This window comes from Bufo gargarizans, chromosome 7 (genome assembly GCF_014858855.1).
Source record: "Bufo gargarizans isolate SCDJY-AF-19 chromosome 7, ASM1485885v1, whole genome shotgun sequence".
NCBI classification, from domain to species: Eukaryota; Metazoa; Chordata; class Amphibia; order Anura; family Bufonidae; genus Bufo; species Bufo gargarizans.
In genome coordinates, this window is record NC_058086.1 from 174,779,994 (window position 1) to 174,807,866 (window position 27,873).

At 44.8% G+C, this 27,873-nt stretch overlaps 1 protein-coding gene across 1 annotated transcript in view; it reads right to left on the reverse strand.

Moving 5' to 3' along the window:
• Positions 1 to 575: 575 nt before the first annotated feature.
• The window catches only part of ALG14 (ALG14 UDP-N-acetylglucosaminyltransferase subunit), a 43,756-nt gene continuing 16,458 nt past the window's right edge, over positions 576 to 27,873 (reverse strand). Inside the window, exon 4 of the mRNA XM_044302261.1 lies at positions 576 to 925. Within this exon, the coding sequence (XP_044158196.1) occupies positions 695 to 925 (231 nt within the window). The 3' untranslated portion in view covers positions 576 to 694. The remainder of the gene's footprint in view (positions 926 to 27,873) is intronic.

The window sequence follows — 27,873 nt, forward strand, 5'->3', positions numbered from 1 at the left end:
ATGTGTTTAGTACCGCAGCTCACTTCAATGAGCTATACCTAGGCCATGTGACCGATGAACGTAACGTCACATGGCCTAGGCAAAGCTGCGAGAAGACTCCTGGGGCTACTGCAAGTGCTGGAACCTTTTCAAACATCCGATCAGCGTGGTTCTCGGGTGTTGGACGCCCACCAGTCAGATACTGATGACCTACCCAGAGGATAGCAAATGGAGAGGTTAATTTGCTATACGGTCGACTGCTGAGGATCTGCTGTCGTGGTTCGGCTGTTGCATTACCTGTGTGGCCATTTATGTCCGTGGGTGCTGCTCTACAAACACTTTTGTCTACTACCCAAAGGATAGGTCATTTAGTTTAAAAAAAAAAATCTCAGAAAACTCCTAATCAGATTTGCCATAGAGCTATAGCGGGATTACAACTCTTGGGACCACCACTAGCCCAATTCTTGGCAGGCGTCTAACTAATGTTTATTGGGAGAGACTAATACAGCCCCTTGAAATTAAAAGGTATATACCATCATTGGAAGTAAAGCCAGACAAATATTAGATCGGAAATCGAACATCTCAACACCTCCATCTAGTCTACAAAGAGACTTTTTATTACAAAGTATAATACAAACTGGAACATCCTTATAAAGTGAAGGTAACAAGCACTCAACATGTCGGGTCTCCACACAGTATATTTTGGGGAGGTCGATCAAACGATTCTTCCCATGTATATGGCGTTTGGATACTTTTCCTTCAGTAGAGGCCACTGGATGATGAAATGGTCTGCAACATGGTAGAGGATTTTTCCAGACAGCGACAGAGTTTCTACTCGACATAAACTCTCCACGTAGACAATAATGATTTTCTTTATCCCCAAAACTCCAAGGAAAAGTGCAGAGAAACACACAGGGATACATGTTCCAGGTCCATTGCATAAGATCTAGAAAGTTAGAAGAAAAGTAGAAATCAAACACGTGATAAGGAGTGACAAGGAACAAGTCATTTACCCATCAGTCACACTAATTATTGCATTTAGCCGATTGACGTTCCTGGCATGATACCACTGATAATTAGTAATGTGCCACCCATTGGTGTGCACAAGTCCAGCGTCAATACCAGTGTGATCGTGCTTATGCTAAGTGGCTCTATGATTATATTAAGAGCAGAAAGACAAACCCAAATCTGCGTGATCCCTGCTGAGGAACTTATACAATGAACAGAGGGAAGAGAATTTGCAGTCTCTGGAGATGCCAGCACTTCACCAGTTCATCCTTTACATCATTCAATATATCTGAAGAATTGGACATGATATATCACCTATTAGGCACATACATCCTCAATAAGGACCCTCCTTAATTATGATCATGGGGCCACCAACCAAATAAAATCCCTCTTAAAGCAGTTGTCCACTTTGGACAGTCCATACTTGTTAAGAGTGTTGGACCCCACATATCCGATATTGATGGCATATGTTGAGGATAGGCCATCAATATTAAAATCCTGGACAACCAACCCCTTTAAGGTGCCCATGAAAATGGATGATAACTGTAATAAACATTCATTTCAGCTGATTAATGACACAAAAGAAGCCAGCCACCTGATTTGGTGCATTTGGCCGATACAAGAACGCTTGTTCCACGAAAGATCATTCGTCCTTCTAACGTCATTTCCGGCACTACATTGGCGGTTACCTGCCTGGTGTAACTCAACATGTATGTGCGCTTTAGAGAAGAGGAGGGTGCGGGATCAGCAGCAGCGCAGATGCGTTGCATCTTTTGAATATATCTTTATTGAAGTTATTTCTTTACAGAATAACCTGTAACCTTTCCACAACCTGTAAAGAAATAACTTCAACAAACATATTCAAAAGATACAATGCATCTGGACTCATCTGGTTGCGCCGCTGCTGATCCCGCACCCTCTTCTTCTCGGATTCCCCAACTGCGCACGTTGTGTCTGGAGGGTGAAGCCTGGCAACACCGGGGTCATTACTTACTCTACAGGCTGCATCACTCCCAGCACAAACTTTCCAGGTGACTTTTGAGCTTACCAGCTTCTTAAACGGTTCATCCGATGAAGTGCAACTCTCGTCTTCTCTTCTAGTATCCCTCTTTGAACAATTGGGGAGTTCAACAGGCAGTATCAAGTAAAGGGTGTATGTCCGCGTTGGTAGAGCGATCGTTCACCACATGAACCGGCAACCAACTTCTATCTAGCCACCTTGGAGCCCCATGTTACGTATGACCAACTCTGATCCCCACCCACCCTTAGGGCTTGTTCATACGAACGTGCCGTGTTTTGCGGTCTGCAAATTACAGATCCGCAAAACATGGATGCCGCCTGTGTGCCTTCTGCAATTTGTGGAACGGAACGGACGGCCCTTTATAGAAATGCCCATTCTTGTCTGCAAAACGGAAAGAATAAGACATGATTTATAATTTTTGCGGGGCCACGGAATGGAGCAACGGATGCTGTCCGCATCTTTTGTGGCCCCATTGAAGTGAATGAGCCCTTAGTCGGAGAAAAGCACACATAACAAAACAGCATGAAAATGTTACTTGTAAATGTTCAAGTGGCACCATTTTACGCTGAAATTTTGCGTGGATTCCACGCCAAATGCCTGGCGCTACCCGTGTTCCTCATTGTTTTTAAAGGGAGGCCATGTTGCCATTCCTGCAGCCGACAGTGTAAAGACACAACCACAACCATATCCTCTCTTGATCTGGTGTCCGGACGGCTGAAAGCCACAGTGGGTGTCAGTTCTCGGTTTGGCGCCACTCAATGCGGCGATCTCGGACGCGGAATAGGAAACTGAGTTTGAGTGTCAAAACCCGCTGTGTGAACATAGCCTTAGAGTTCTGCACTGAATATATTTCCCATAGTTTATTAGTATAGCTGGCCTGGTTCCAGCTGCTGTGCAGCATTATTTTACATACAGCCATGTCATACCTTGACCTATATGTAGATAGGCTTAAACACCATTGCTGACAACGTGCTGCTGCCCTGGATTAGTGCATTAACCTCCCCGACAAACTGATCAGCAGGCACAGCCTCTCAGACATCTACAATTAAGATAAGAATAATTGACCCCATTCTTCCTCTGCTTGATTGACATGGGTCCCATGACAAAATAATTACACCCCAGCAAGAAGCAATTTACGGCCATTAACATACGCACAAGCTCCACCAGCAGAACGGCTGACATGGTATGAAAATCAGACGGACACTTCTGGGGTGCGGGCCGCATTTTGGGAGTTCAGGGGACAAAAACATCTCACCGGCCATGTGAATAGGTCTGAGCTGAGACACCAGATCACGGCCAGCAATGGTGCCGTTTCTGGAGGAAAGGAGACATTTATTTTCTATATAACCTTTAAAGAAAAAGAAGCAGCGGGAGAAGGGCAGTGTTTTTTTTTTTGGGGGGGGGGGGGGGGGGCAATGGCAGATTCAAGGAATGTCAAGGAATCAGGGCAATGTCTGCAAGGAATGTGTAGGAAAGCCACAGCAGGAGAACAAACGGAAACTTCTGTTTCTTCCTATGAAACTGTTCTGAACTTCCGATATGAGGCAGGGCCGCAAGGCTACGTTTATTGATGAGCGAATCGAAGTCCACAGAGTGCTTCCGAATTTCAGGATGAATTCGTTTAGCCACGAAGCCGAATTTACTCATGCTTCGTGGTAGTGAATCAATTTAACCTGAAATAGTGTAAAAAAAATAAATAATATGTTAATTTATTATCTGATCCATTTACTCGCGACGGGCCGGCCGCCGCCATCTTGCTTGAAGATCTCGAGCGAAATCCTGTGCATGGTGAAGTATGACGTCACCGTGCCAGCCATCGTTATGTCCTCTCAGCCTGCGCGATATTTCGTGCCAGACCTTTAAGCAAGATGGCGGCGGCCGGCCCGTCGCGATCAATGGATCAGGTAAGTTTTTATTTTTATTTTACACTGTATTATTCCTATCAGATGCCGCGATCAGCGATCAACGTGGCATCTGATGGGGTAAAATGATGGATAGCGGAGCAATCATTGCCCCCCATCATTGCATCCACTACTTACCAAGAAATGCGCTTTGTGACAAAGTAATTTGTCACGAAGATGATTTTTTTTTGTAAAATTCGGTGAAGCAGCTGAATTTAATTTTACAAAACTTCACTTATATCCGGAATTGCTTGACAGAGCTGGGCACCGCTGGATCCTCAATGACTATAATGGGATCCCATAAATGCCGGCTTTCAGCTGCACCGGAATGGGCTACTGGATTTCTTAACGCAAAGGCGACTCTAGCATAAGGGAATGCATTCTGTGTACATCAGTGTGGAATAAGTTGGTGCCATATACATTGCAAGACAAAATCTAATCTCCTTTTGATGGAAAAAAAAAGCCCAATAAATGCTAAAAGAAGGATAATGGTTTGGCATTATCAACCCAGGTAAAGCTACTATTTGAAAATGACCCGTCCCCTCTCCCGACAGGTCTGTTTTAGTAACTACTTGCATTTCCCTTTCCAAACCAATTCTGGAGCATCTATTGTTAGGACTATACTGTGCCATTCCTTTATTATTCCTGCTAGAAGTTATGAATAAATTGCTAGCAAGTTTGAGATGAAGGTCCAGCTGGGTGTTACCAGTTGGGTGGTGTCCCTGCACCGTCTGACACTATACAATCAGTGCTGCCAGAATGTGCAGTGACACACCCACAACTGGTAACGCCCGGCTGGACCTTCACGATAGACTTCAATCATAATGTCTAGCAGGAATAATAAAGGAATGGTACAACATAGAGAGTCATAGGAATAGATGCTCCAGAATTGGTATTACATGGGGAACGAAAGTACTGACTAAACCAGACCTGTCAGGAGAGGGGACGGGTCCTCAACGATCTTAACCCTAGGTTAATGAATAATCACATAACCTGCTATATCTTATCATCACTAACCAAATATTAACCAAAAGAATAACAAAAAGGTCTATTCAGAAACATCTAGACATTCGTAAAAAAATTAAAATAAATAACATCTCACAAATTTTGCAATGCATAAAAAGTACACGGACAGGAGACAAGAGCTAAATGGGCTAAAAGATATTTCTACATTGCCCTTTGTGTGAAGGATCTGGCATATGTGACCAGTTTCTCAGCCGCACTGCCAGATCTATGAAACCAGATCAGATACGCAGAATGATGTCAGGTCACCGAGAGCCAGTGATTACATCCAGAACTTCCAGGAATGCAGAAAGCATGGGAGAGTTATCGGCCCGTCTTCGAAATCTGACAAAACGTCATCCTTAGAACGGCCTAAGTCCCAATACTTAGAAATAAGGAAAGCAACATGGCACTGCCCCTAACGAAGGACTTCCGGTGAAGAAAGTGGATTAGGTTTTAGACGTATTTATTAATGTCCTATGTAGGATTATCGGGAGTTGTCCAAAGACTAGATCCTCCATAAATGGGTCCTTATATAGGAATAGGGAGATTAGATTGTGGTATCCACTGGGGGCATGGAATAATGTGACTACAATCTGTGGACTGTGCCGCAGAATATGTTGCCACAATAAAAAAATGCCATTCCCAAAATAAAAATTATAAAAAAAATTGGTAAAAAGTCACGTGAAGTGGCTTTTTGAATATACACGTCAGGCAGCTTGTCATTTCTAGCAGCCTGCTATGTTACATAGTTAATATGGTTGAAAAAAAGAGACATAAATCCATCAAGTTCAACCAAATGTATGAATTTTACAAAAGGGAGTGAGATTTCTACACGTTTTCATAAGCCTAAGGCCTCATGCACACGACCGTTGTGTGCACCCGTGGCCGTTGTGCCGTTTTCCGTTTTTTTCTGCGGCTCCATTGACTTTCAATGGGGCCGTAGAAAACTCGGCTTGTGCACCGTTTTTACACCGCGCCCGTGACCCGTGTTTCGAGGCCGTGAAAAAAATATAACCTGTCCTATTTTTTTCACGGCCAACGGTTCACGGGCCCATTCAAGTCAATGGGTCCGTGAAAGAACACGGATGCACACAAGATTGGCATCCGTGTCCGTGATCCGTGGCCGTAGGTTGCTTTCATACAGACGGATCCGAAGATCCGTCTGCATAAAAGCTTTTTCTGATCTAAGTTTTCACTTCGTGAAAACTCATTTCCGACAGTATATTCTAACACAGAAGCGTTCCCATGGTGATGGGGACGCTTCAGGTTAGAATATACTGAAAAACTGTGTACATGACTGCCCCCTGCTGCCTGGCAGGTGCTGCCAGGCAGCAGGGGGCAGACCCCCCCCCCCCTGTTTTTAACTCATTTGTGGCCAGTGCGGCCGCCCCCCCCCCCCTCCCTCCCCTGTAGTTAACTTCTTGGTAGCCAGCCCCCCCTCCCTCCCCTGTAGTTAACTAATTGGTGTCCAGTGGGCCCCCCCTCCGTCCGCTATAGATAACTCATTGGTGTCCAGTGGGCCCCCCCTCCGTCCGCTATAGATAACTCATTGGTGTCCAGTGGGCCCCCCCTCCGTCCGCTATAGATAACTCATTGGTGGCCAGTGGGCCCTCTCCCCTCCCACCCCCTCCTAATTAAAATCGCCCCCCTATCATTGGTGGCAGTGGTGAGTACCGATCGGAGTCCCAGTGTAATCGCTGGGGCTCCGATCGGTAACCATGGCAACCGGGACGCTACTGCAGTCCCGGTTGCCATGGTAGCTTAGCAATTTGTAGAAGCTTTATACTTACCTGAAGAGCAGCGATGTCTGTGACCGGCCGGGAGCTCCTCCTACTGGTAAGTGACAGGTCTGCGCTATAAGCAATGCGCCGCACAGACCTTTCACTTACCAGTAGGAGGAGCTCCCGGCCGGTCACAGACATCGCAGCTCTTCAGGTAAGTATGAAGCTTCTACAAATTGCTAAGCTACCATGGCAACCGGGACTGCAGTAGCGTCCCGGTTGCCATGGTTACCGATCGGAGCCCCAGCGATTACACTGGGACTCCGATCGGTACTCACCACTGCCACCAATGATAGGGGGGCGATTTTAATTAGGAGGGGGAGGGAGGGGAGAGGGCCCACTGGCCACCAACGAGTTATCTACAGCGGAGGGAGGGGGGGCCCACTGGACACCAATGAGTTATCTATAGCGGACGGAGGGGGGGCCCACTGGCCACCAACGAGTTAACTACAGGGGAGGGAGGGGGGGCCCACTGGACACCAACGAGTTTACTACAGGGGAGGGGGGGGGGGGGGGGGCGGCCGCACAGGGGAGGGAGGAGGGGGGGCGGCCGCACTGGCCACCAATGAGTTAAAAACAGGGGGGGGGGGGTCTGCCCCCTGCTGCCTGGCAGCACCTGCCAGGCAGCAGGGGGCAGTCATGTACACAGTTTTTCAGTATATTCTAACCTGAAGCGTCCCCATCACCATGGGAACGCCTCTGTGTTAGAATATACTGTCGGATCTGATTTTCACGATGTAGCTCATATCCGACAGTATATTCTAACATAGAGGCGTTCCCATGGTGATGGGGACGCTTAAAGTTAAAATATACCATCGGATTGGAGAAAACTCCAATCCGATGGTATAAAAGGGACTCCAGACTTTACATTGAAAGTCAATGGGGACGGATCCGTTTGAAATGGCACCATATTGTGTCAACTTCAAACGGATCCGTCCCTATTGACTTGCATTGTAATTCAGGACGGATCCGTTTGGCTCCGCACGGCCAGGCGGACGCCAAAACGACTTTTTTTTCATGTCCGTGGATCCTCCAAAAATCAAGGAAGACCCACGGACGAAAAAACGGTCACGGATCACGGACCCACGGACCCCGTTTTTGCGGGCCGTGAAAAAAAACTGTCGTGTGCATGAGGCCTTAATGCCATTTACTTTTAAGAATTTATCTAAGCCCTTTTTAAAACTGTCCACTATTCCTGCTGTGACCACGTCCTGAGGCGACTATTAGAGATGAGCAAATCGAAGTTGACGAAGTGGAATTCAATCAGAATTTCAGGAAAAATTAGATTTGCACCGAATCCGAATTTCCTGACGCTTCGTGTTAACAAATCACATTTTTTCCTAAAATGGCTGCTGCACATTTTAGGACACGGAGCAAGGAACTCTGGGAAGGCGGGATCACCCACAATGCCATGCATGCAGCCAATCAGCAGTCAGCCAGCCCTGTGATGTCACAGCCCTATAATTAGCCTCAGCCATCTTGGATTCTGCCATTTCCCAGTGTACTTAGTGCAGGGAGAGATGTCAGCAGGCGCTAGGGACAGTGGTAGAAAATAATTGTGCTGAAAAAACCTGATTTAACATTTCAGGGAAAGATTAGTCAAGGTGTAGGGAAAGGATAGGGAGGAATTATTCCACACTATAAAAAGGAGAGCAGGGTACAATAGGAGAGTGTAGAGACTGGGTAATAGGAGCAATTCTATTACACCTTGCTGCACTTATTGGGGATCCAAATAGCTTTTAGGTTGTTTGCACTATATGATACTCCATATACAACCGGTCACAACACCGTAAATCCCTGTAGGGGCACTACTTATTATAAACTAAAAGGTATAACTTTATTAGATCAATTTAAAATATGGTCTCTAATAAACCATAACCCCACAATACATAAAACTCTCAGGTACTGTGCTGGTTTCTAAGGCTAGTTTCACACTAGCGGCAGGACGTATCCGACAGGCTGTTCACCATGTCGGATCCGTCCTGCGGCTATTTCGCCGTGCCCGCGGACCGCCGCTCCGTCCCCATTGACTGCAATGGGGACGGGGGCGGAGCTCCGGCGCAGCATGGCGCTGCACGGAGAAAGCCGCCGAACTAAAAAGCCTGACATGCAGTAATTTTAGTCCGGCGGCCTTTCTCCGTGCAGCGCCGTGCTGGAGCTCCGCCCCCGTCCCCATTATAGTCAATGGGGACGGAGCGGCGGTCCGCGGGCAAGGCGAAATACCCGCAGGACGGATCCGACATGGTGAACAGCCTGTCGGATCCGTCCTGCCGCAAGTGTGAAAGTACCCCAAGTTACTTTTTCTTCTAATCCCCTCAACAATGTTGGGGGGGGGGCGTGAGTGGCTACACCTTCTATATGCAGTTGCAATGCTCTGAGTGGGGTAGATCCTTACTGGGAGGTATGGATTGGTTTGGTCCTAAATCAATGAATTATCTTGGAATTATATATATTCCTGTCTCCAGGATCTTCACTCATATGTGCATTGCTTATTCACTGCATATTTATTGCCAATTAGGCTGTAGCATTGACACCCCCCCTCATACAACTGTATTCATTGCGAGTTTCGTACTGAATATATTTCTATGTACTCAAGTAGGCACACAGGGTTAGAGATAATGCACATCTCTTTATCCCTTCTAATTGTCCAGTTAACACTCATCAGTGTAGTGGTGCACTGTGCTTTTAACACCCTTTATTTTTTGGTTCTGTCCAAGTTCAATTAAAAAGAGTGCATGTCGCACCTACAGTACAGACCAAAAGTTTGGACACACCTTCTCATTCAAAGAGTTTTCTTGTAGATTCACACTGAAGGCATCAAAACTATGAATTAACTCGTGGAATTATATACATAACAAAAAAGTGTGAAACTACTGAAAATGTGTCATATTCTAGGTTCTTCAAAAGTAGACACCTTTTGCTTTGATTACTGCTTTGCACACTCTTGGCATTCTCTTGATGAGCTTCAAGAGGTAGTCACCTGAAATGGTCTTCCAACAGTCTTGAAGGAGTTCCCAGAGATGCTTAGCACTTGTTGGCCCTTTTGCCTTCACTCTGCGGTCCAGCTCACCCCAAACCATCTCGATTGGGTTCAGGTCCGGTGACTGTGGAGGCCAGGTCACCTGGCACAGCACCCCATCACTCTCCTTCATGGTCAAATAGCCCTTACACAGCCTGGAGGTGTGTTTGGGGTCATTGTCCTGTTGAAAAATAAATGATGGTCCAACTAAACGCAAACCGGATGGAATAGCATGCCACTGCAAGATGCTGTGGTAGCCATGCTGGTTCAGTATGCCTTCAATTTTGAATAAATCCCAAACAGTGTCACCAGCAAAGCACCCCCACACATCACACCTCCTCCTCCATGCTTCACGGTGGGAACCAGGCATGTAGAGTCCATCCGTTCACCTGTTCTGCGTCGCACAAAGACACGGTGGTTGGAACCAAAGATCTCAAATTTGGACTCGGACAAAAGCACAGATTTCCGCTGGTCTAATGTCCTTTCCTTGTGTTCTTTAGCCCAAACAAGTCCCTTCTGCTTGTTGCCTGTCCTTAGCAGTGGTTTTCTAGCAGATATTCTACCATGAAGACCTGATTCACACAGTCTCCTCTTAACAGTTGTTCTAGAGATGTGTCTGCTGCTATAACTCTGTGTGGCATTGACCTGGTCTCTAATCTGAGCTGCTGTTAACCTGCGATTTCTGAGGCTGGTGACTCGGATGAACTTATCCTCCGCAGCAGAGGTGACTCTTGGTCTTCCTTTCCTGGGGCGGTCCGCATGTGAGCCAGTTTCTTTGTAGTGCTTGATGGTTTTTGTGACTGCACTTGGGGACACTTTCAAAGTTTTCCCAATTTTTCGGACTGACTGACCTTCATTTCTTAAAGTAATGATGGCCACTTGTTTTTCTTTAGAATTTGTATTATGGCAAGAAAAAAGCAGCTAACAGTCTATTCAGTAGGACTATCAGCTGTGTATCCACCTGACTTCACCACAACGCAACTGATGGGACCCAACCCCATTTATAAGGCAAGAAATCCCACTTATTAAACCTGACAGGGCACACCTGTGAAGTGAAAACCATTTCAATTGACTACCTCTTGAAGCTCATCAAGAGAATGCCAAGAGTGTGCAAAGCAGTAATCAAAGCAAAAGGTGGCTACTTTGAAGAACCTAGAATATTAGATTTTCAGTTGTTTCACACTTTTTTGTTATGTATATAATTCCACATGTGTTAATTCATAGTTTTGATGCCTTCAGTGTGAATCTACAATTTTCAGTCATGAAAATAAAGAAAACTCTTTGAATGAGAAGGTGTGTCCAAACATTTGGTCTGTACTGTACGTAGTATATATTTTATATTGATTTAAAAAAAAGTGAAGTATTAATTTACACCTGGGTCAAGATAGGCTGGTCATGCATTTGTAAATAAATTAGTGAAATAACCTTACCCAGGTTAGGTCCTAATTAAATATATTTACTATACCAGGGCCCTACAGGGTGTGTTGGGGCTCTAGCTTCCTGTGCATGAACTTTCCTACCATCAAGGTCAGTTCATACTGTTAGCAAGTCAGGACTTGGATTAGGGTTGTTCTAGGAGGTGACCTTCTCCTTTACCCTAGTTTCCAGGCCTAGTTCCTATCCCCTTTCCTCCTGTGCTCGGTGTGGAGTTTTCCACCCACACCGCATCCGTGACATCAGGCCTCCATGTCGGACCCCCATCAGAGATAAAGAACTTCACTTGCCTTTTCAGCTCCGCCGCTCCTCTCCAGGTCCTCCAGTCATGCTCCCTTGTCTTCTCTGGCCAGCTCTGTGCTGCCACCTGACTTAGTGCAGTGTCGGGTTATACTGCGCGCAGTAAGTCCTGACACTGTATGCGGTCAGGACCTGCAGTGCAGCGTAGCCCCAGGAAAGAAGACAAGGGAGGGTGAGTACGAGCAGCACTCGCAGTGCTCACTAGTATTCGCTTTATAAGATTCACAGCCATTTTTCCCTCACTTTTGGAGGAATAAAAGTGTGTCTTTTTAAAGCAAAAAATACAGTAATTGTTTCACTCTTTCCTCGTAACTAAGACCCTCCATGCCCTTCATCAGTTTAGTCACTCTCCTTTGTACTCTCTCCAGCTCCAGAGCATCCTTTCTATGGACTGGTGCCCAGAACTGAACTGCATATTCCAGATGAGGCTGCACCAATGCTTTGTAAAGGGGTAGTATTACATCCCTGCCCCTCGTTTAATACATGACAATAACCTGCTAGCTTTAGAAGCGGCTGATTGACAGTATATGCTGTTATCTAATCTATGATCTACAAGTACACCCAAATCCTTCTCTACAAGCGATTCCCTTAGTGTTCCTATTATGTAGTATGAAATTTGTGGGCTCTCTGGGGAATATCGCAGTATGTGTGCAGGATTTTGGGAAGTTTTATTAACTCCTGCCAGAATATTAGCGTGGGAATCTAGTGACCTCCCCACTGTACAAGGGTGTTTATCTTAGGGCTGTATTACAACAATAGATATGGGACCTCATACAGATCCCAACAGCACTCTTAGTGGGTTTTCCTATCATAGAGCTAAAAGAATGGCAGAAATGTGCTACTGGCACCTTTGAGTATTTTTATTTTGATTGTGGTCTAAAAACATTGTCATTGTCAACAGTCAAAATGGCTGTTGGGAGTTGTCATGATCAACCTTCATCCTTATAGTCATGAGAAATCAGGGATAGTTTAGACCCTATACACAGGTACTAGCTTTATGCTATCATTTGGCATATTTCCAAAATCTACTCCTCTAGCACCAGGAAACTATTTTGTTTTAAAAGTCAATTTTATTAATTTTTTTAGGAGGTCATTTTCAAGGAAAATGCTGTTCTCCCTACCCCTTTGCTGAGGGTCACATCCAGGTAGATAACGAACATAAAAACACCTTTCAATAATTTTTTTAAACTACACAAAAAGACCAGATTCCCACCCCACCCTCGATAACCATCTATATAAATGTCAATGGACATCAAAGCAAGTCAATTTATAGGTATTGATGTGGTTGGAGATTTGGATCCACATAAAGGGGCCGATTAAAATTGTCCTAAACTGAGCATAAAACTAGACAAGACAGGCAAAATCCATCACAGTAGCGCAACTCTGGCGCATGTTGCTAGACAAGTTTAGACACATTCTCTTCTTCACGCCACCGCTTGGCTGGTGTACATCTACATGTTGCACCAAAAAAACGTGCATTCCATTTAGAAGTCAGAATTTTACCACCTCACTTATCCTAGTGACTATAAGAGATTAAAGTTACTAAAAGGTACACAAGGCGATGATCGGGACGATTGAGCGATAAACGGGTTGTTTCTTGGTGTGGTGAACGTTTCAACAATGAGCCTTTAGACACGCCGATTATCATTCACAAAATTTTAATTTCTACTGCATATTCCATAGTTTGTAAAGCAGACTGTTTTTAAAGTGAAATTTGAGTGGCGTGCAGTGAACGATTCTTGTTTACACGTATGAAATTCTTAACGTCCAACGATGATTTTTGTGCCCAAACAACCGAACTAACGAGAAATCTACCAATTGTCGCTCTATCGTTCATTGCTTTTACAATGCTCGATAATCATGCAGTTTCACACAATTTAACAATAATTTACACCATAATCGGCTCATGCAAAAAGGTACCTTAACACATATCAAATTTGGCGCACAGCAAGAGAAAATAAGAGAGGCAGATTTCAGACCTAAGAACTGGACGGTGGAAAGAGGATTTTATGTGGAATTTCTCATTTCTAAAGGGCATTTCTGGAATGTTTCATAGAATAGGACACACGCTACTGTAACCACTAAATAATATATTTTTATTTTAAAAAAATTTGACATTTACACTTTGGGTGGAGAATATTAATAGAAGGTAAGAATTGGTACATTTTTAGCATTTCTCAGTAATCGGGACCATATGTCAGTTCTATATACAGTCTGCCAGGACATAAGGAGTCTGTGTCTGAATGAACAGGAACCCCTCTGCTTTCTATAGAAAGGATGATACTGGTGAGCTCAGGTATGTGTGACCGGTATATAGTGTAGCCACAGAGCTCAGCAAACCTCTGCCTTATACAAGTCAGGAGAATGTAGAAATCTAATAGCAGCCTGAGGCACACGGCCGGCAATTTTTTTAATCACATATTAACAGCCTATAGAGAACACTTTTTTTTTTAAACAAAAAAAACTGGTTGCTGGTTTTCAGGATATAGGGTGTAATTTATTAAACAGAAATGCGCGTATTTCTGGCGCAGATTGAGGCGCAAAGGTTTTAGACGGCGGTCTTAATAACCCTGCACTGGCGCTTGATGCGCTTAAGCAATGTAGCGGCGCCGGCCTCTACATAACTTAGGCACCCGGCCATGTGACTTGCTCAAATCTACGCCACATCCTTTGCTGGCATAGATTTAAGTCATTTTGTACGCCAAAAACAGGCGTAGAAGATGATAAATGAGATGGGCCAGCCGACCGCCACCTCGGAAAAGTGGAGTGAGTGTGGAAAAGTCGCAGAATTACCCACAAATCCCCTTTGCAACTGAATCTGCAACATAAGTACGCCAAACAATGCTGAAGTGCGGCACAGTGGGCAGTCAGGGGACAGTTGACTGGGTGGGTTTTTACCTGCCCTAGCAGTAGGGGGTGGTTATCTTCTCTCTCCATTGACATGAGGCGTCCTTCCAGCTGATGCAACCACTGGGGCTAATACTCAACACCCGAGATCTCTACACCTTAGGGAAGTCTGAACTTAGAGTGTCACATTAAAGGGGTTCTTCAAGATTTTTTTTTAATATTTGGTAGGGAGCAGGAAGCTGTTTAAATAAAATAAAAATAGAAAAACAAAAAAAAAAAACAACTTACCTTTAAAAGGTTCTGCCTTTACCTTGCAGTCACTCTGGTCTCCATTATACCGATCCTCACTGGACCTGTAGTGATGATGTCATGTTAATAATTCCTATGACCAGGCGCGCAAGACCGCCACCTGACTGCTGAGGCCAGTGACTGGTTGCAGCAGTCACGGGAACAAAGGAAGGAACATCATCACTACAGGACCAGCAGCGATCAGAGCAGCAGTAACATTTTAAAAGTGTTTATTTTACCCAGACCCCAGGGGCGTAGCTATAGTGTAAGCAGCTGCTACCGGCGGGCCTGAGCTCAGAAGGGCCCTGGGAGGAGGACTGAAAGATTTTAATTGTCAGGGCCATCTGAAAAGTATTATATACAATGACATGACATACATGATATAAGTGTAGGAAATGAGTGAGAGCGGCTGCCGGGCCTGGTCTGAGACAGCCATCTTGGGTAGCCGCAGTAGTGAGGGTTGCACAGGAGGACATGGCGATTGGGGACGCTCAAAATTGTGCTGTGGGGCCCAGTCAGTTTTAGTTATGCCACTGCCCAGACCCCTGGCTCCCTGACCAATTTTAACAATTCTTGGAGAATCCCTTTAAATTGCTTTCATATACAGAAAGTCAATGTACAGAGAGAAGACCATTTCTTCTGTACTGAACGTTCAGGCTCTTAATGGTGAAATCAATGGCTGAATACAGCAATCCTATCACTCATGAGTCAATACTTTGTCACATAATGAAATGTCTGCCTAATGGTAGCAGTCAGAAGGTTCGCCGATGAGAAGGAACTAAAAAGGTATGAATAAAATATGTCCATTAGGTAGAACCAAATAGGAGGAGGGTTCGCTGTTGAAAGCATCTCGGCAGTGGACAGTAGAGGTCTAATGTTTACTGCAAGGTCGGAAATTGCTGACCCAAATCTGTATCGGCGACTGTATATGCTACATAAGCACTGATTTGGTTGGAAATTAATTGCCCCCTTTAGGGTACATCCACATGTGCTTGAAAATACAGTTACCACAACATGGGCTTTTTGCTGCGGAAATTGCAGTGGAATTCACCCTCCCCGTGGTAAAAGGTGAAATCCACGCTGGAAATCTGCAGCATAAGATTTCTTAAAGGGAATGTGTCATCAGAAAATGACCTATTCTTTAAATAATGTTTAAAGGGAACCTGTCACCAGGATTTTCTGTATAGAGCTGAGGACATGGGCTGCTAGATGGCCGCTAGCACATCCCCAATACCCAGTCCCCATAGCTCTGTGTGCTTTTATTGTGTAAAAAAGGCGATTTGATACATATGCAAATTAACCTGAGATGAGTCCTGTCCTTGAGATAAGTCAGGGACAGGACTCATCTCAGGTAATTTGCATTTGTATCAAATCGTTTTTTTTGACACAATAAAAGCACACAGAGCTATGGGGACTGGGTATTGGGGATGTGCTAGCGACCATCTAGCAACCCATGTCCTCAGCTCTATACACAAAATCCCGGTGACAGGTTACCTTTAACATATTTTGAAAGAATTTTCATGGTTATTTTTTATTTTCCATGTCAATATCTATAGTTAAACAAAAACCATAAAATCCTGCAGTTTTTGCACTGACACCACACACGACCGTTGTTTTGGTCCGCATCCGCTTCAATGGGGCCATCAAAGATGCAGACAGCACTCGGTGCCGTCGCCGTCCACATCTGTTGCTTCGTTCCTCGTCCCGCAAAAAAGAAATAAAACATGTCCTATTCTTGTTCATTTTACGGACAAGAATAGGCATTTCTATTATGGGCGCCCGTTCCGTTCTGCAAATTGCGGAACGCACACGGGCGCCATCTACGTTTTTGCGGATACGCAGTTTGCGGAACGCAAAACACAGCACGGTCGTGTGCATCAGGCCTAAGGCTGTATTCCTCCCGATGAAGCGTTCCTTCTAGGCAATCGCCTGCTCACTACTATTACATGCAGCGATCCCCTCCACAGTATGGGGAGGAGTGATCGCTATGCCATCGCTGATCCCTATGCTGTATTGTGGTTTGCCGGCGGCAGGTCGTTATTAGACATCACCATCTGCCGCCTGCAAATGATAATTTTTTTTAATATATCAAAACATTTGGATTGCCTGAAGATTGAGCATTTACTCGTTTATCAGGCAATCGACGGCAGTATTACACTGCCAGATGATCGCTAACAAGTGTTCATGCAAATGCTCGTTAGCGATTATCTGCCCAAAAAAAACGGGCAGTGTAATATAGGCCTTAGTCTGGACAGATCACTTTACTGCAGTTATCTGCTTATCTATACACAGAGGTGATATTATTACAGGCATAGAACAGCAGATAATTAGAACAACAGATAAGACAGGATCCACCATTCACAATAGGTGATATCACAGCTTATCTGTTCTTTCTTGTACAATGTCCTCTGCTCAGGTCACAGAGCCTAGAAGACTCTCCCATAGAAGTCACTGGGGTTCTCTCCTGACCATTGTGTCTGTCTGTGCCCCATGGGGTTGTCGTAAAGCAATTTTCTTAATACTTTTTAAATGCTGTAAACAAAAGCTCATGAAAAATCTGTCCTGTGAAAATCAGTAGCAGTGTTCTCAAGGAAAAAAAAAAAAAAAAAAAAAACTTTTATTCCTTATGCAAATGAGGGCTTGAGTGCACCGAGAGGTGGAGCCTAGCCGCTCAGTGCACCTCGACTCCTCTGCTTCCCAGCGCTGGCCACGGCCCTCGGTACACTCAAGCCTTCATTTGCACAAAGAATGAAAGTTTTCTTTTCTCGGGAATTCCACAGCTGATTTTCACAAGACATGTATCATTTTAATCAGCTTTATCAGCCTTGCTAAGCAGTGTGTCTTTTTTTTAATAGGGTGGATCCTACTGACAGCGGCTATTTAAATTCAGGACAAATAAGCTTTTTTTGTAATTGTCTTTTATTTATTTTTTTCCAACGTGCTTTGGCTGGGCTTTTTTTCAGGCATTTTCTCATACACTCCTTTATAGCAGGGGGGGGGGGGGGGGACTGCTGAAAAGAATGGCAAGAAAAACATGTGGCTAAAAAAAATAACTGTAGAAAACAAACAAAACAAAAAAAAAAAAAAAAAAAAACACCAGATTTTCCTTGCATTCTCCCCCCCCCCCAAGAAAAAATAAATAAAAATGCATAAAACATCACCCCATAGAAATAAATGGGTGCGCAATTCTGTTCCGCAAAATGCAGAACAGAATTGCTGGCGTGTGAATGGAGCCTAAGGCTGGGGCTACACAGTCACCAGATCACAGGTAAGTCGCACAACTTGCATTGTTGTCTATGATCAGAAAGCCTTGTGTGACTTGCACCCAAAAATCCAACAGTCTGAGATTGTCGCGTTGCGGAGTGTCGCACTGCAACACCACTGAAAATTATTTCATGTCGCTGTGTCTCCCCATCTTAAAGGGGTTTCAAGAACTTACTTATTGATTACCTATCCTCCCTAACAATACTGCAGCTGAACCATCACTGACAGCCTCCTCTTAGCTTTCTGTCCCTGTAGTAATTTTGAACGTAACCCCTAAAGACTGAGTGGTGTCGAGCAGCTGCTATTAAAGCCCCAGTTACCATTTATGGTACTGCACCCAGCTCAGAGATCTCCTCTGACTGATGCACAGGACATTACAGGGTTAGCAGAAGCCTTCATAAAATTTATAGATTCCAGAAACCAGCTGGTAACGGACAGGTTTAAGGAACGCTGGTCAACGTCAATCAGGCTGAGCATAGGAGCAGAGTAACCGTGTCTCCATACACAACAGCTGGTCATTAAAATATCTTCTGAAGATGCCAAAACCCGTGAGTCATTTTCTCAGGTTTTCCAGACTAGTCATACAATTGGAAGTGATTGGACTGTGAGATCACAGTCTAGGTTGAGCCTGGGGTCTTCTTGAACCAAGACTTGGTTGATGTATCCTTGAACTGTGATATCACAACCCAAGTTGGGTTCAAGAACTTTAGATTGTTCCATCAAAATGTTCTAGACTCTAATTATGTGTGTCTGCATTATCTCTGACCTACAACAAAAGACTACCTAATATTTTCTAAGCTGGTCCAGCATCCTGTTGTTGGCTTGTGTTTTCAGCCATTACCCATATAGCGCCTTAATGCCTGTATATACAAAACATGTCAACTACTGTCCAGTGGATTATTGCCCATGTTTCATCTTCTTTGTATTTGCATCATGGGCTTTGTTTGAGCGATTTCTTACAAAGGAACTAAAATTTAGATTTTCCTCATGATTCTATGGATCATTGGGGGTGGGTGGGGACTCTTTCTATTTGCGGAGATCTATCATGTGGGCAATGACCTCTGGGAAAAAGTAGACAAATTTGCTCTCGTCTGTGAGGAAGAAAATAGTCTCTCTAGGCATCTACTCTGTAAGTCAATGTCTGACCTTAAAACATGACTAGGGACATCAGCCAAAACAGTCTCCACCAGTTCTTTAATGGGCTGGATATTAACGGGAAACAGCCTTCTTCCTTCTGGAGGAGCAGTTTGCATACTTTGTTCCCACGAAGCATTGCTTGTAACTAGTGTTGAGCGAATTTGTGTTTTCAAGTTCAGCGTACAAGGTTCTGGTTCTGTAGGAATTCCGTTATGATTCTGCTTCCACAGAACATAACTAATGGTCCATGGTAGCGGAATCCATAATGGAATTCTTAGATAAACCTGAACCTTGTACACCGAACTTGAAAACACAAGTTCGCACCTCCCTACTTGTAACACTCTTGTCTACCAGCTGGATCATTTCACGAAGAACCAGTACCCCTGAAAAGCTATGTCAACCATCTCACCAGACCAGCTCTGCTTGATACTGATAAGGAGCAGGAACTCCAGAACAGTTGTCCAGCCCTTCCTTCATTGCAGAATATCATACGTTTGTATCTGACAACTGATGGAAATCCATCCGGTCCAGGGAACGTTCACATACTAACTTTATTTTAAGTAACTCTATGTTCTGACAAAACATCTATGGAGACACAAGGCACTGGGGGGGAAAAAAAAAAAAGGGTCAATTTATGTAGATAAAAACTGCCGAAAGGAACAGGCTGTAAAGAAGTAACAATACCCCCCTCAGAAGATCACTATTCTGGGAAGAATATGGTACAAGCTTATCATCCACAACACCGGAGTATAAGATTTTCCAAATGTCAGCACCCAGAACAAGATGTTCTTATCAGTTCAGTTGCAGCAATGTTTTCCAGTGCGCTCTGCGAGACAATGGCCTCACACACAGAGACCACATATGCCGAACCGCCGAATCTGCCAGACAGGCCTCGTTTCATCAGCATTATCCAAGTCACTAAAATGATGCTTATGCTGCAACCCTTGAAATAGAAATTCTTACATAATTGTATTCTCCGTGAAATAACCATTGTGGGGCATCTTTAGAATTTTACGTTTCGTTGTCCCTCTGTTATACCCTATACACTAACCCTGCCCGGGCAGTGAGGACAGTGCACAAAGATGGCTGACGTTTTGTATATGGTAACTGCTGGTCAACATAAAATGACATAAGTCAAGAGAATGCACATGAATTCATAAAATAAATTGATATGACCACAACGTCCCAAATCACACAGTACCGCAAACAAAATAGCAAAACCTAAATTAGGCGTTAGGACCGAGAGCGAAACGGGTGAACCCAACTATCCCAGCACACCACTGCCAGTATAAATTAAAAATGTCTCTATGTTGGTAGTAGTGGTCAGGAGTGCATGCAATGTCTGAGCACCAGCTTTACTCCAAAGGAGTGATCTTCTCCACCAACAATGTAGGCACGGTCCTTTTAATGGTCTCCTTGTAGTGTCCTTGTCAACGTTCCTTCCTGTAGACTTGCATGGATCACCACAAGTTGCTGTGGATGGCCACACTGCAACCCCTTTCAAACTGGTGTTTGCCAGCTGGAGCTGTATATCTTGGATCACGCTTATAAGCTCCATCCTGAGCAGATTCCTACAATTTGACTACATGTTTTATACAAGATGGAGGTTCATCTTGTGAGTGGGTATGCTGAATGAATACAGCAGGCCGTTTTACTTTAAATGATCCTGCACGAGGCTGTGTCTCTTTGTCTCTCCATATTCCTGTGACTGTTGGAGGATCGTGATCCAATACACGTAGCTCCAGCTGACAAACGGCAATTTGTTGAGGGGCAACTTGTGGTGATCCATACAAGTCTACAGGAGGGAACCTTGACGAGGACACTACGAGGAGACCATTAAGGGCACAGCGCCTGCATTGCTAATAAGATCACTCCTTTGGAGTAAAGCAGGTGTTCTGACATTGACTGCACTGCTGACCATTACTACCAATGAAGGGACTATTTTTTATGTATACTAGCAGTGGTGTGCTGGGATTTTTAGGTCCACCTCTTGTTCTCCATGCCCTCACTTGGTTTATGGTTATTAATTTGAGGAGAGGAACGAGACCTGTTTGAGAAGGTCATTCAATTGAACGGGCCTGGGATGAAATACCAAGCAGAGCCGCTATACCAGGGGTCAGCAACCTTTGGCACTTTAGCTGTTGTGAAACTACAATTCCCAGCATGCTCCATTGATTTTTATGAGAGTTCTGTGAAGAGCAGAGCAGGTATGCATGCTGGGAGTTGTAGTTTCAAGACAGCTGGAGTAGCGGAGGTTGCCTACCCCTGAACTGTACCGCACTATGCTTGGAATGCTGTGAGAAGGCTGCAGCGCTCATTGGAACATAGCGGCCTCTTCAAACATAGGACCTGCAGGGGCCCCGGGTGTCAGACCCCCACTGATCAGATACTGATCACCTATCCTGAGGATCGGTCATCAATATTCTACTCCTGGAAAGCCTTTGAAAGCTGCAAATTTGCATACTTAGTGCTCATACCTATACTGTACGTCACATATTTGTACTTACTTCTATAAAGTCCCTGTCCTCGGTGGGGCCCACAATCTAATTTCACCCTCAGACTCACGCAGTTCAATACAATATATCGGTGAGTGACACAGAACGGCACGTCAGGTACACCCGTCTGATGAATGGCATTTCTGTAATAACATTTTCACCGTCCAGTTATTCCTTACAGTGGAAGCTTCTGCACGTACGGCTAAACATTAGCGAGGGCCACAAGGAAGCACCATGAATAGACCAGTGTTTCGCAGACCGAGCACCGAAATGCCAGCAGCAGGTCACGCTTTACAATTTCCTTCCCTTAAAGGGCAACTAGATCTACCACAGAGGCGGCCTTCATACAAGAGCTCTTCCCACAAAGATCATATAGAGATCCTGCACCCCAACATATCATTAGGGCTGGTGTAATGCAGGAAAGACCTCTCTCCGTACAGAAGGCTTTAATACAAGTGCGTTTAGGGATCTCCCGACCTGATCCATATACATATTAGTGGTTATAGAAAAAGGTCACATCAGGTGAAAGACACCTCAGAAAAAAAAAAAAATGCTCAGGCAAAAGGAAGTAAACATGACTTAAAGGGAACCTGTCACCGAGATTTTGTGTATAGAGCTGAGGACATGGGTTGCTAGATGGCCGCTAGCACATCCGCAATACCCAGTCCCCATAGCTCTGTGTGCTTTTATTGTGTAACAAAAAAACTGATTTAATACATATGCAAATTAACCCGAGATGAGTCCTGTATGTGAGATTAGTCAGGGACAAGACTCATCTCAGGTTAATTTGCATATGTATCAAATCGGGTTTTTTTACACAATAAAAGCACACAGAGCTATGGGGACTGGATATTGGGGATGTGCTAGCGGCCATCTAGCAACCCATGTCCTCAGCTCTATACACAAAATCCAGGTGACAGGTTCCCTTTAATGGGGTATATTGTGGTCCCACTGAGGTTTCCAAAACCTGAAAGGAAAAAGTGACACACAGATCTGAAGACAACGTGCTGCGAGCGACAGGCTGTCACATCCACGTATTACACGGGCAACCGATTATTTGAATGGCACGGCTCAGTGTTTAGCGATAGGGTTCTAGATTCAAATCTGACCAAGGACAACATCTGCATGGAGTTTGTATGTTCTTCCCGTGGGTTTCCTCCCACACTCCAAAGACATATGCAGCGAACAGGACCGCAGGGGCAACACGTGAGCTACGGTGGGCCGATGGGGGTAGTAGTTTGTACTCACGGTTAGCAGAGCCTCCCTAGGCCGGCGTGCAGTGATGGGGAAGACAGCACTAAATCCTGTGGGGCACTCCAGATCACCAGCCAGATGGTAGTCGAGGTGCCCTTGATGGTATAGGTGTTTAGGGTGCTTTGGAGGCTGGGACCCCAGTTGTTCATGACGCCAGCACCGTTAGGTGCAAAGGTTGGTGGTGGAAAAGATGGAGTCAATTGTAGTAAACAGAACTTTTACTAGATCACTTGTCTTCAGGTAATCAGTACAGTTCACGTATACGGCAAAGCAATAATCCAAATATGGGTTCAGTTGTAATCCCTTGTAACAGGCTTGGCAATTGAAACTTGAGGAGTTTTCCTTCTCTCTATATCGGTCCATACTCTAGCACTCAGGTACTGGATATAATCTCTCTTACTGGTCAGTAGTAATCCACAGGGCAGCTCCCTAACGGCGGGCATCAGTCTTCTGCTCCATTCTTTGGAAAGGATGCTCACTGAAGAATTACGGTCCACTGCGTCCATAGAGGCATATGGTAAAGGCTAATTCTAATCATCCGGCTGTGTCCAGGTACTTTTAGGTTCCTCCTGGTCAATGATGGTTGTGAAGACCGTTGGCTAGACTCAGCTCTAATCTTCACTAGGCTTTCTCTATATCAGACATAGACTCACTGGTCTGTGCTGCTGTAATACTGTTCTGAATACTCCCTTGGCTTGATCAGGGCCAAGAGGTTAAAATAGCAGCTACATGGTGGATTAGGCCTGTTCTGCTCCTCCATTACCTTCCTCAACTCAACTACCACTCAACTCAGCTCCCTTTATTAGCAAACCCCCGCATATACATATAAGTGATGCCAGCACCACCTAGTGGCAAATAGATGTAAAGACACTCTTACAGCCTGGTAACAGAAATGATAGCTTTGATACCACAATACATTAAATAAAGATATATCAAAAGTTTAAAGTGCCCACATGTAACACATAGTGGGACACTGCACATACTGATAGGGAACTTGGATTATGAGCCTCATTGGAGACAGTGTGATGCTAATGTCTGTAAAGTGCTGCGGAATATGTCAGCGCTATATTAGTGTTGTAAGGGATTGCTCTCTCAGGGGGTCGCAATCACAGACTTCTTTGCAGACAACAGGATTTAATGTCCAAACTGGTGCCTTATTGTGCAATCAAAATAAACACCTTCCCGTCTGGGCTCTAACTAATACACAGTACTTTTCCTTGACTCACCTCTAAGCACAGCTTATACACAGGGTCTCAAGGTCCAGGCCTTAGCAGGTTCGCTCACAGAACACAAGTTCATACAGGGAAGAGATCGGGCTACACGTAGCCTCGTAGCCCTTCAGCCCTCCTGGCTGAGACCACCCAGAGCCCTTGTAGGCCTCTGTATCTAAGACTTCTCTCTCCACCAACAGACACACAGAGGGCTGGATTTATCCCTCCTTGATTAAAGTAGGCCTCACCTGCGAACACCTCCGGCAAAAGACAACACCCGTACTGGAAGGGTGTGGACTGGCAGATCCCACTACCAAACCTATCCACTAGTCCGAATAAAACGTAAACAAAACTGTCTCTGCAAACTGTTTTGCTGAAACCCCTGCAGCTTTCTGGATTTTATTTATCTCACCCAGCCGAGGTATCTGGGTGGGATATGCGCACCTTCCAGCACTTATACTGTGCACATCCCCACCGTGTGCATAATAATAATAATAATAATAATAATAATAATAATAATAATGTAAATGCTAAATTGCGCCCGCTATAAAAACTTGGAATTATATTATGACCCTGGTAAGCTTTTTATATTTATGCCCATGGAGCTGTGTTAGGGCTCATTTTTTGCGGGGTGATCAGTACTTTTGTGGTAACATTTTGGGGCGTCTAACTTTTTGATTACTTTTTATTCAGTTTTTTTTTTTTGGGAGGTGAAGTGACGAAAAAAATTGCAAATTGGCCATTTAGATTTATTTTTTTCCCGTTGGGTTCTTTGCCATAGGGGGTAAATATTTTTATATTTTAATAGTACATGCGTTTTCGGGTGTGGAAATGCCCATGATGTTTTTTTTATTGTTTACTTATTTTAATTTTGAGGAAGGAGAGGGGGCGATTGGAACTTTTATAACAAGCAAACATTAGATGACAAGCCAACAAGCCATCTGTATGCTGTAATGAATTTTTATCCAGCATTCAGTATATTCTAATGCAGTGCTGCCACCTGCAGGCCTGTATTGGAATATACCAGTGATAGGATGGAGCCTGCTTGAGGCTACGAAGCCTATCACTGCAATGTAATAGCTTCTCCTATCTCAGCTGGGAAAAGCTGTTACCGGCGCGGGAGCATGGAGCTCCTGAATTTTCACTGCTCAGATGCCGTGGCCACTTTTTGCCCACAGCATATGGTTATCGTCAATCGCACACATTAGCTCCGGGCCTTATGCTGTGTAAAACAGCAGAAACCCAGCCACTATAGCGCTTACTGCACTCTGGAGCGAGTGCCATATTTATAGACCGGACATCCACCTTACATGTATGGTGGATGTCCTGAAGGCACATTTATGAATCCTGAACTGGGCGTTTACCAGTTGAGGGTGTCCCCCTACACAGCCGGACACTATCCCTCATCCCTAGTGAGCGCCACCAATCACAGTGCTGTACATTGTATAGCGGCTGTGGTTGGTATTGCAGCTCAGCTCCATTCACTTGAATAGTACTGAGCTGCACAGCTGCACCTAGGCCACGTGACCAATGAACGCGATACGGGTATATGAAAGTCTTAGAAAATCCCTTTAAGAGAGTTAACAATATCTACTACCTGCAGAAGGCTTAGCGAGGAGGTCAGACTATGTTCTTACCCAAATCTATTCATATATTCTGTGTTTGCTGAAAGCATTATACAAGAACAGGAACGGCAGCATTTCAGCGCTCCGACCAGCATTGTCTTCTTCTGATTCTTCTCAATGGTTTAGAATAACACGGACTGAAAATACCATTGGTTTATACCGCTCCGACATTGTGTACACGCGATACAGAGATCCTGAGACTGGCGATTTTACAATGTGAACTATCAAACAAAGGAATAGAAAAAGCTACACAGAAAAATAAACTATGCGCGCTTCATGTCCGAGCACAAACTGGAGAGAACTATGGAGACATCTAATACCATTGTCATCCGCTTTACTGTCCTTGGGTGACTACTGGGTAACTGAGTGCTGTAGAATATACAACAGCTGTCCGACAGAGAATTACATACCGTTCTTGCAGTGATCAGAACCCCCATCCTCCAGTTACATGACGTAATCGAAAGCTAATGGGTGGAATAACACACGCACCTCCACCATCTTTCACAGAACAGTTATGGAGGTTGCCTAGCTGGAGGGCTCACTTTTACTTTGCATTCAGCTCCCCCATTTACATCCCTTCTCCCCCAATTGTTGGTCAGTTGGTCTTATGGCTCATACACGCGGCCGTTCCGTGCATCGGGGACCGCAATTTGCGGTTAAAGGGAGTCTGTCATCAAAGTTTCACCTTTTTAACCCTTCCCATAGCTCTCTAGCAGCCTTACAGTTAATAAAAACGTTACCTTTATGAGCAATCCTGGACTTATAAAACATCTTAGTAGCATATGCAAATGAGGGCTCGCTTCCCCCCGCCCATTCTTTCCCTCTGCCCGCCCATCTACTTACTTTTTGTTTCGCCGAGATCCCGCGCCTGCGCACTCAGTCAGTCGGCGCATGCGCACTGTGATGCCCATTCCTTGTACGGCATCACAGTAATTAATGGACTGCCTCCTTTGTGGTGTTTTCGCGCCGTTAGCCAGCGCATGTGCATTAATTACTGTGATGCCGTACAAGGAATGGGCATCACAGTGTGCATGCGCCGGCCGACTGACTGCGCAGGCGCGGGATCTCGGCAAAACAAGAAGTAGATGGGCGGGCAGAGGGAAAGAATGGGCGGGGGGGGGGGGGGGAAGCGACGATAAGGCTGAGCTAGCTGGGCACCTACGAGGGTAATGCCGCTCCTGGGCACTTGCGAGCCCTCATTTGCATATGCTACTAAGATGTTTTTTGCCGGTTTTATAAGTCCAGGATTGCTCATAAAGGTAACGTTTTTATTAACTGTAAGGCTGCTAGAGAGCTATGGGAAGGGTTAAAAAGGTGAAACTTTGATGACAGACTCCCTTTAACTTCTAAGCGCTCCCTTTATTCAGGAATAACTACCTACCTGTTGGAGCGGTCAGTATATAGAGGGTGGGGGGGGGGGGGGGGAAGCTGGTACAGCCTGCTGACGGATATTTCATGTATATTTTATGCACCGTATTTTCTATGACATACTGTATTTGGAACACTTTTCTGCGATAGACAGATGAGGCCCACTGGTCACGGTCACAATTTTAGAGAACATGTTTGCTTTAATTTGCTGCCTTGCACTCTTCGTTATGCCAGGAGTAGGATTTGCTTTTACAACCTGTGACAGGACAATACATTATGTGACCATGACTGTACGGCACGCTCAAGGCTGGACTGGTATTCATTGTACCCAGCAGATGGTGGACATGATGGACGACAGCACTCAGCTGGAGGAGGCACTTCTCATTATATTTCAATGCAGCTGGAATAGTGATGATATCTAATATCTATCCATCGGTCTCATATCTCTGTATCTATCCATCTACAGATTTGGGTGAATTAAAAGTGGTCCACCACATCCTTTCAATTTCAACGGAGTGCTGCCTCATCTTGTCTCTTTGAATATATACTGTAGGTCCTATGATTGTGCGTCACAGTCCCTCCAGTGACAGAGGTTAGAAGATCTGAGAGACAGGCTGTTAGATAACCTAATGTGCAGACAATCTGTTTTCACTTGTTGCAGTGTTGTTGTTGGTAATGAACACACCTCTCGTCTCAGGTGCAGCTTGTAGTCATTGCTGCTCCTCTATTTAGTCTGGACTCACACTTAATACCATGCGGTTGATATTATCTGCCTGGTGTTTGAAGAGCTGGTGTGTGGTCCTCATCTGAGATCCTGCTCATACATTTTCTATTGAAGATAAGTATACTTCTCTTGGTATTTTGTTGCTTGTTGTTTACTAGGCCTCAGGGAAACGCTGGTTTGTTCATCTGGGTAGAAACCCTGTCACTAATTCT